This window comes from Suricata suricatta, chromosome 2 (genome assembly GCF_006229205.1).
Source record: "Suricata suricatta isolate VVHF042 chromosome 2, meerkat_22Aug2017_6uvM2_HiC, whole genome shotgun sequence".
NCBI lineage: Eukaryota > Metazoa > Chordata > Mammalia > Carnivora > Herpestidae > Suricata > Suricata suricatta.
In genome coordinates this window covers 78,244,717-78,254,900 of record NC_043701.1, presented here as the reverse complement: position 1 = coordinate 78,254,900, position 10,184 = coordinate 78,244,717, and the positions used below count along the sequence as shown (strand labels likewise).

The 10,184-nt window shown below is 41.4% G+C and overlaps 1 protein-coding gene across 4 annotated transcripts in view; it reads right to left on the bottom strand.

Moving 5' to 3' along the window:
* Positions 1–783: 783 nt before the first annotated feature.
* Positions 784–10,184, bottom strand: part of AKAP9 (A-kinase anchoring protein 9) — a 150,175-nt gene continuing 140,774 nt past the window's right edge. For all 4 annotated transcript variants that reach the window (XM_029928795.1, XM_029928788.1, XM_029928797.1 and 1 more), the window contains 5 exons: positions 9,360–9,592; positions 7,511–7,596; positions 6,285–6,414; positions 5,099–5,238; positions 784–1,325 (listed from right to left, as the gene is read on the bottom strand). In XM_029928795.1, coding sequence (XP_029784655.1) covers positions 1,291–1,325; positions 5,099–5,238; positions 6,285–6,414; positions 7,511–7,596; positions 9,360–9,592 — 624 coding nt within the window. In that variant the 3' untranslated portion in view covers positions 784–1,290. The remainder of the gene's footprint in view (positions 1,326–5,098; positions 5,239–6,284; positions 6,415–7,510; positions 7,597–9,359; positions 9,593–10,184) is intronic.

The following is a 10,184-nucleotide window of genomic DNA, read 5'->3' as shown; positions in this document are numbered from 1 at the left end:
AGTGGTAAGAAAAGCACCAAATACTCTTCTTGCTGTTTTTAGCAAGCTGCCATGTTTCAGGAAAGACTCTGGTTAAAAAAAAACAGATTGATACCCAATCTGGAATTTGGCTTGGGCAGCAAGAATACTGCTTAATTCTGCTGCATTTAGCATTGTGATTAATAAAATTTAACATTCTTTGCATTAAATGATTCCTGCATTATCTTAGTGGGCACCTTGGGGCACAAGAAACACTAAACATATTAGTATTATCCAATAATTGCCCTATTAATTGAAAATATCAATATAGCTTAAAAAATACTACACATAGATGTGAAGTTTATAGAAAAGTACAAAGGAAACTCTTCCTCAAGAGGAGAGAAAAAGTATACGTATTTGAGATAATCTGCCCCACCCTAGACTGAATGCTTGTACCCCCTGCTCCGGGCTCAGATTCTTGTCGAAACCCAATCCTCAATGTGTTGGTGTTTGGAAGTGGGGCATTTGGGGAGGTGCTAATCATGGGGGCAGAGGTCTCATGAATGGGATTAGTGTCCATGCAAAAAAGTCCTTGTTTTTTCTGCTATGTAGCAGGGACATGGCACCGTAGGAATGAGGAAGCAGGCCCTTACCTGATACCAAATGGGCTGGCACCTTGACCTTTGACTTCTCAACCTCCAGAACTGCAAGAAATAAATTGGTTGTTATCTAGGCGATGGTATTTGGTCACAGCAGCCTGAATGGACCTCCACCAACAACTATGGCTCAAAGTTCCAAAAAACAAAAATGAAGGTTCAAATACAGTGTGGTTAAAATGGTGAAGTCATTTTTATTTCAGTACTTGACAAAATACCCCATAAAATTCAAAACTTCTACCATTATACAAAAATAGGTCTCTACAAGTGATATTATCTGTCTTCATCACCAGTAGCAAATATATTAGGGCAGAAACATGTAACTTCAGTAGCCTTATAAGAAAAGTGCAGGACACCTCAAGCTACACATTCAGCAGTATCATAATGCGCAAAAGTTTTTCACCCATTCGATAAATACACAAGGTTTATAATTTAATCATTTAAATTAGCATTCCACAAATATACATGTAATTTAATGATTATTGTGTATGAATACATACACAATGCTAATATGTACAAATTCCAGTTTGTTTTCATGTGCTGGCAAGGGATTGTATACAATCATAAGCTGTGTTCATATTGGTCCCGCTGAATATCCACGATACAAAAGCACAAAAGAACGAGTGATTTACAAAAGGGAAATTGTTTAAAATCACTTGATTCACGTTTCAAAGGATTATCTTCTCATGCCAGCATGAAACTGGGTTGAACCTAAGAGAGAAAGACAAGATATGTAAAATTATTTCAAATTAAGTTGCTACCTATCCCAGACTAATTAGTACAGGCGTTCTCTGAAGATACTGCAAATCTGGTTGGAGACCACAGCAGTAAAGTGAATATTGCAATACAGAGTCAGGTTTTTTTGTTTCTGTGGGCAAATAAAAGTTTATACTGTAGTCTATTAAGTGTGCAATACCATTAGGTCTAAAATATTAAAAAATGTTAATCATCTGAACTTTTGGGGAGCTGTAATCCTTACTGGAAGAGGGTCTTGCCCTGATGTTGAAGGCTGATGACTGATCAGATAAAACAAAAATGAAGTTTGCTGTATTGGCTCTTTCATGAACAATTTCGCTCTAGCATGTAATGCTGTTTGACAGCATTTTACTCAGTGTAAAACTTCTATCAAAACTGGAGTCAATCGGGACACTTGGGTGGCTCAGTCAGTTAAGTGTCTGACTTCTGCTCAGGTCATGCTCTCATGGTCTGTGAGTTTGAGCACCACATTGGGCTCTGTGCTGACAGCTCAGAGACTAGAGCCTGTTTCAGATTCTAGATCTCTCAGAAAAAAACAAAACAAAACCAGAGTCAATCCTCTCAACCCCTGTTTTCTCAGCTAAATTTTGTGTAATATTCTAAATCCTTTGTTGTCATTTCAACAGTCTCTTACAGGATCTTCGCTAGAAACAGATTCCATCTCAAGAGACCCCCCTATTTTGCCCATCTATAAGCAGGAACTTTATGACATTGCAGGAATTCAGTCACATCCTTAGGCTCCACTTCTAACTCTAGTTCCCTGGCAGTTTCCACCACATATGCAGTTACTTCCCGCACTGAAGTCTTGAACCCAAAGTCCTGCATGAGGGTTGAAATCAACTTCCTCCAGACTCTTGTTCATGTTATTTTCATCTCCTCCCGCGAATCACTGATGTTCTTATATCTAGAGTCATGGATCTTTTCCACAAGGGTTTTGATTTACTTTGCCCAGACGTGCCAGGGGGAATCCGTATCTATGGTACCTAGAACCTTACAAAATGTATTTCTTAAATAAGACTAGAAAATCAGAATTACTCCTTGACCCACGGGCTGCAGAACGGATGTTGTGTTAGCAGGCATGTAAACTTTCATCCTGTTGTACATCAGAGCTCGTGGGTGAGCAGGTGCACCGTCAATGTGCAGTAATATTTTGAAAGGAATCTTTTTTCCTGAGCAGATCTCAACACGGCTTAAAACATGCAGCGCACTATGTTGTACAGAGATGCAGTGTCTATCCTGATGTAAAAGGCTGAGCAGATTTAGCATAATTCATAAGGGCCCTAGGAATTTTGAAATGCTAAATGAGCGCTGGCTTCACCTTCGTCACTTGCTGCATCAGCCCCTAACAAGAAGGCCCGTCCTTTGCAGCTGGACAGTCCTCCTCTCCAGTTATGAAAGCACTGGATGGCATCTTCTTCCAAAACAAGGCTGTTTTGTCTGCATTAAACATCTGTTTAGCATAGACCCCCTCATGAGTTATCTGCGCTAGATCTGGATATCGTGGAGCTTCTACATCAGCGCTTGTTGCTTCACTTTGTACTTTTATGCTGTGGACACTTCTTAAAACTGGTCAACCAACTTTCCTGCTGGTTCCCACTTGCAGCTTCCTCACCTCGCTCACCCTTCAAAGGACTGAGCGTTACGGCTTTGCTCCGGGTTAGGCTTTGGCTTACGGGAGTACCGTGGTTGGTCTGCCGCTCTACCCAGACCTACTAAGACTTTCTCCTCATCAGCAGGAAGGCTCTTTTGCTTTCTTACCATTCGCGTGATCACTGGTGCAGCACTTTTAATTTCCTTGAAGAACTGGCATAAGGATGAGCTCTTCTTGAAGAACTTATCTTCTGCATTTACAACTTGGCTGTTGGTCCTAGATGCCTACCTTTTGGCCTATCTTGGCTTTTGTGTCTCCCTCATTAAGCTTAATCATTTCTAGCTTTTTATTTTAAGTGAGATGTGTGACTCTTCCTTTCACTTGAATACTTCGACACCACTGTAGAGTTACTGACTGGCCTAATTTCAGTATTGTTATGTCTCCGGGAATAGAGAGGATCCAGGACAGGAAAAGAGAGGAATGGCTGGTCCATGGAGGACTCAGAACACATCCATTTATCGATTAAGTTTGCTGTCTTACATGGTACTGTTTGTGGTGCCTCCAGAACAATCACAATAGTAATATCAAAAAACCATTGACCACAGGTCTAAAGAAAAAGTTTGAAGCTTTTTGAGAATTATCAAAATGAGACAGGCGTGAAAGTGAGCAAACGGTGTTGGAACAAATGGCACCAACAGACTTGCTCAACACAGGGTTGCCACAAACCTTCATTTGTTAAAAAAGAAAAAAAAAGAAAAAAACTTATCTGTAAAGTGCAATAAAGTGAGGCACAATAAAATGAGGTATGCCTGTAGTGATTTCAAATTAGACTTAACCTACACCAGACTGACTAGTTCATGAAGGGCGGAAGATTACTATTACCCTCTAAAAAACTGCTTTTTATTTTTGTAAAGAAAGTCTTATACTTGAACTGATTTTTAAAAGAGGTTTTGAACATATATTTGAAAGTTACTGTTGCTCTGTAGCACGGTAAGACTAATGTTAAGATTCTCTTTGCAGTGACCTGCAGATTGAACGTTCTATACTCTATACCTCCTGCCTCTTGAAAAATCTTCTGGTCTTCAAAATCTGAGTCTCGTGAAACCTAGATGCTCAAAACATGACACAAACCACCGCAAAGCCCATGATAACAGCTTCCTAGGACTGTGAGTTGCTCGGGTTACAGGATCCCTTACATGAGGAGACAAAGCACTAACCTGCAATTAGCCCAATCTAATTTGTAAGAATAGTAGGGAAAACGTATTTAATAGAATAACAAAAGGTAAAAGTTGATTTAAAATTAATCTAAAGCACATTATATTAAAATGATTCAAACATTCGAATCAGGAGTGAACTGAAGGAGACGGGGAAAAAAGGTCTTCCCCCAACGAACAGGGAATCCATTTCTATTAAGTATGAATTTTTGTGTTTGTGAGCCGAGGAAAAAAATGGTCATTTACATTAAGTCCTTTGAACGGGACAGAGACCATAGATAAAGGTACTGGGTCCTGGGAGGACAACAGCTGCATTAAGGGCTCAGGGTACGTGCTTCCTTCTGTCATCTCCCCACCCCCGTTTTGCAAGCCTCACCGCATATCAGAGCCGACCCCTGAACGACATGGGGGCTAGAGGTGCTGACCCCTTGCACAGTTGAAAATCCAGGTCTAACTTTTGACTCCTCCAAAACTGAACTAACAGCTTACTACCGACTGAGAAAGCTGTTCAGGTAACATTGAGGCAGTTAACACATTTTTATATGTTGTATTCTTAAAATCTAGAAAAAAAAATCTTAACAAAGTCATAAGAATCATAAGGAAGAAAAAATTCACTTACAGCACCGTATGTGAGCGGCGCTGTGTTGTCAGGAGGCCCCTGTCATTAGGAACACGTGCTCCGGAGGCGCTAAGCCTCCCAGGACTCTGGACCTTGGTGTCTATCGTGCATTTCAATGAATCTACCTTTTTTTGTGAGAATGAAACTGGGGTCGTAAATCATTTCTTGAGTTAAATTCCTAAGTCTAATGTGGTAACTCATGAACTAAACTCTAAGATTCAATAATCCTAATGAAGGAGGTCAGGAGTTTCAGAAGGAGACGGGAGCTCTGGGTCTGCTGCGGACACGGCCCAGCTGACAGTACCTGACTGTACGGTGCCGAGTCGTCTCTGCAGCGCTTCCAGCCGCGTGATGTAGTCCGTGAGGGCTCGGTCCGGGTCATAGTTCTGAAGCTGAGAACATGCTAGGGAACCAGGGTTTAAATCAGCTGGAGGGCCCGGGTACCTGTGAGATTAAAAATATGAACATGAATCCAAATTATCCACAAACAATGAAAGTAACTTAACAACCTGCCACCACCCTGCCCTCAAAGGCTAGATCTTTAACTTGAGTTATGAACATAATAACGGGTAGCTGGCAAGAACAGTCATAATTCACACTTGAACGTTTCTCTACGTGTCCGCTGCTGGTCCATAGGTGGCAAAATATCTGGCTTTGGAGAGTAGTTCTTGGTTTGACTAGAGACTCCAGTTTTTTCATGTGCGAGGCTAAATATGGATTAGAGATTCTGAAAGTATACAGCCCAGGATCTAGCACAGAGACTAAGAATCAGAAACTTAATATTTGTACATAATTAGGGCTAAAAATTGAAACGAGAGAAATTATACCTTTGCAATATTTCCAATATGTGGCTACGCTAAAAATAGACATGATCGGTTCGCTCTTGTCTTCTGATACCATCTGATGTGTTCTTCCAACTTTATAACCATGTTTCTTAAATCATTCTTTTCTTTTCTCAGTTGGCTGATAGGTTCTGTCACCTCAGCATTATGCTCAGTAGTCTTTTCAGTCAATGAGCAACAAGAACTTGGGGACACAAAGCTAGGCCTCATCTATATCCCCCAAAGTTCTAAGCTTGCAATGTACAAGGTGAAAAAATTTCAATAAACTTAAAACAGCTACTAAGTCGTCATGAAAGCTTCCAAGAGAATGCTTGCGCAGACGTCCTCAGTGAGCGCCGTGTATGTGCAGATGCATCTCGTTGTGGAGACCTGAGAGTTTTTTTTCATGATCTCCAAACACTGTCAATTTAGTTAATACTTTCCCCAGTGTCTAACCACAGCATATACGAAATAATCAGTTCGGTTTCAAATATCCCTGGAAACCAGGTATAAATTCAAAAACTGTTTTTCATTCTGAGCCTTAGCTAATATGTAAGTCATATACAACTAAGACACACAAAGCAAAGGAGTCAGAGCCCTCACTGTCCTCCTTTCTCTGGTAAGTGTCTGTCTGTGTGATGACTCTCGGCAGCTTCGTCGCACTCTTACCTGTTGTGAAAAGGTAGAGGAGACCGAGGGCAGTCCAGCTCTGGTCTGGAGCGATACGCCGAGTGTCTCGGGTCTCCGTAGAGCTCCAGCCCCCCAGAAGAATGATAAAACGGGTCAGTCTTTTCAGCACCTAAAGGAATCCAAAATGTTCCGTATTGTAAAGGGGAAAAAATCAAGCTCTTGAAGAATCTGTACAGAGCAGATAATGGTTCAAAAGATTTCTACATGACACTACTTATTTATGGTCATTTTCAATTATTTCTTCCCAAAGAAGAGAAAAAACAGTAGAACTGTCTTATTTTCCTTTGAATATAAGTATTTCTGATAATTGGGAACTATATGTCAAAGAAAATAAACTAGTTAATTGGAGTATTTTCTTTTTAAAAGCCTTCTTTGTAATAACTAGAAGTGATATGAGGGGTATTCTGAGTAGTGTGGGTTAGAGAAAAAGATGATGTAGGTAAAAAATATTACATCACACCATTCTACTGATTTATTAGAAAAACTCGAAATCAAGATTTGCTAATTTACAATAGAGAACTCATTATAGTGCAAATTTCAGCTGTTTACGTGCAAGGACGCATATTCCAAAGCACTTTGCTTAGGGCACGAGGTAGTTTTCTCTTTCTCTGCTGCTCAGCCACTGGCAGAGTATGGAAAGGTGATTAACACCAATATGCAGCTGTACTAACACAGTTACGCTGTGTCTGAAACTATCCTCCCCATTTTCTAAGCTCATCCTTCTGCCTAAAATTTTAACTGTTACCATTACATACAACCTATTTGTAAACTCAAAACCTGAGTACTCTGAAAACTTCCAACTGTACCTTCTACACGGCTGAGGAACAGCAATCCTTTCTTGAATCAGAGCCTTAAATGCAACCATTAGGCGAGTGGGGCTCTAGAGCCAGACTGCCAGGGCTCAGAGCTGGCTCTGGGCCCGACGACAAGTGCTTTACTTGCCTCAGTTTTTCTTGTGTAAAGTGAGAATAGCGGTAACTGTACTTGCCTCACAGGACTGGGAGGATACATGGGAAAGCAGGGCTAATGTTCCAGAAAAATGAGCTCTCATTACTCTTTAAAAATCAGCAAGGGCCCCAGCTCTGTTGCTTATAAGGGGTCTTTGGCCAACACAAGACCCAGAACACATTTTTAGGAAGGCATTATATGGACAGTAATTTAAGAGAATCCTAAGCATAAGAAAAGAAATCCTATTTTGACTTCACCTGGATTCAGTCCAAAGCCATCCCTGTTAATATTGATGGAACCAGAACTTGTGACCCGTTGCCAACGTCGAACCAAAAATTTCATTCTAAAAAAGATGCCAAGAAATTACATTTCACAGCACATCTATAATGGAAAGAGTATAAACAAACATATCCCACAAAATTCAAGTGATACATTTGAATATGAACAGAAAAATTTCAACACAGTCACATGACTGCCTAATCTAAAATCATGCAAATGTCCTCTAGTCTGTGGCAGAATTAACTGGAACAGGTTTTCCAAGAGGCATCAGAGGTTTCTTCTGTTCTGCCTTCAGAGGTATAAAGGACTCAAAGAGATGAAAAGCAAAAGGAGAAAGAAAAGCGGATGGACAAAGAAAGGGCAACAAATTAATGAAAGGAGAAAAGACTGGAGAGACTACAGGCAAATGAGATGGAAAGAAAAGACCTTTAAACGAGCAGTGTGACTACGCTGAAAAAACTGGAGGACTGAGGCCATTGGTCAGCGACGAAAACAGTGAGGCCCTCAAGGCAAGGTGGTGGTCGCAGCGGCGGCAGTGCTGCAAACTAGATGTGGCGAGTTGCTGCCCGCCTCACCCTGGCCCAAGGAACTTTCGTGAACACCGATTTTGCTTTCTTAATTCCAATCAGTTTCAAAGCTCAGTATTAGGAGACGGAAAATACAATGAACATGTAAGAGGACAAGAAAAAGAGGGAGTTAGGATGTCTTTCAATGGCAACTGGCTTTCACAGACCCTTCCCAAATCTTCCAGTAAAATTAATAACTAAACTCTTGTGACCTGTCATTTAATATCATCTAAGTTATCAGTATAGGGTCTTCCTCACTAGGAAGTGAGCTGCCTTAAGGGCTTCAGGAAAGGATTATGTTTTTCTTTATCCGGGCATCTGCTAGCACTTAAACCCTGTACGAGGTGTACGAGGTGATGAAAGGAATGAAAGACGAGGAAGGAGAGACTGGAGCCACTTGACAACAACGTGGAGAAGCACAGGCGAGGAGGGCCTCGGACCACTAACAAGATAAAATGTGAGTTCCTTCTGCAGAGCCAGCGTGGATGAGGGCTGGACTAGGTGATCTCAGACGGCTTTTAGTTATAAAAAATTGTCATATTTTTCAGAGGAAAATACATAAAGGAAAAAGGACAAGACCCTTTGAAGACATATCAGATGTGACCTGATAGGAAGAACTTTAAAAACGGAAAGTACTTTTGAGACTGCCTGGCTGCTACATGCACAAAAGCGGGGGAAGCACGGAAAGCCTGGGAGCCACGGTGTGTCGCACCTGCGTGAGGACTGGCAGTTTGAGTCCTGGCTTCCGTTTCACCCACAGCGAGGAGGAGAGCCCGAGCTGGCGGCTGAGAAGTCCGAGAGAAGGCGTGACAACAGCACGAGCACAGTTCATTGTGCTAGCGGCTAATCTTGGGTTTGAATCCAGAGTTAGCCCAGGGCTCTGTGTAGCTGGGCCCCAAGAGTGTTATTTTAGCAAGGAAGACGATGGATGCCTGTAGCCTAGGTAGCTTTTCAGAAACGTATTTTCCCTCTTATGATCCCTTTCATTTATACATCTGAGCTACTTCATGGGCTTATTCAGGGATAAAAACCAAAACGTAACAGAACAGAACAATCCAGAATGCATGTGCCGGCTCCGAGTTACCAGCTGCCTGCACCCCTGCTAAAAGGATGAAAGAAAGAAGCAGGCAGGTTCTGGTGATGGCAGATGTCTCAAACTCTATGAATACAGAGCACAACAGGCAGAGAGACAAGAGTAGATTAAAAATGAAATAATTCCTTTTAGTGTCTATTAAAACACATTTTCTTGGAAACACTTTACCTTGAAATCGCCATGGACACTCTGACCGCTGAGCGAAACCTGGTGAACCCCTTTGGACGGCGGGTGATGACCTCGAGGTCTGTGAAGGCCGGCTGTCCCCCCATCCGGGCAAGCAGCGCCAGGGTGGCGTCTTCACACTCCTGGAAGCCGCCCAGTAACAGCAGCAGGTACTTCTTCTGGTAAATGAGAGCTTTCCGAAAACTCTCTGCCCTCAGGTATTTACCATAAATTCTCTATGTTTAAACAAGGGAAGAAGACAGAGACATTATTAAGAAGCCATTCAAATTGTTCTCTAGAGAGAACCCAGATTTTATTAAAAAAAAAAATAGTAGTAGAATGGTAGATACCGTATTACTGTTTTCTACTTTATCAGCAAATTTGAAAGTAAAGATAATCAACCTTAAATTTCATACTTCTGCCTCTTTAGTCAGTGTCATGTGAACACAAACCCCACACCTGTATTTTTGGATTTCAGCCCCTTCATCATAGTTACTGCAGATGCTTTGTCATGCCCTTATCATCTCAGTTTTTCTTCTCTAACTGCGCAGAGCCACTTGGACTATTATAGTCACTCATCTATTTAACTTTCAATGCTAACGTTCTCTGCCCCCTTAAGAGGCATAAATTTATGTTTACTCCACGGTTAAAAAATTTTTTTCCAAACATTTTTCTTTTGGATTTTATATGAACGGATTAAAAGTTGTTTTTCTACAATAGTCATCACAGTGATGACAGGTTGTTGAGAGGGCTCAGGATCTTACGGAGAGTGACGCTCTGACACTGAAGGGAGCAGGGCTTCCGGCGGCAGCGGAGAAGAGAAATTTT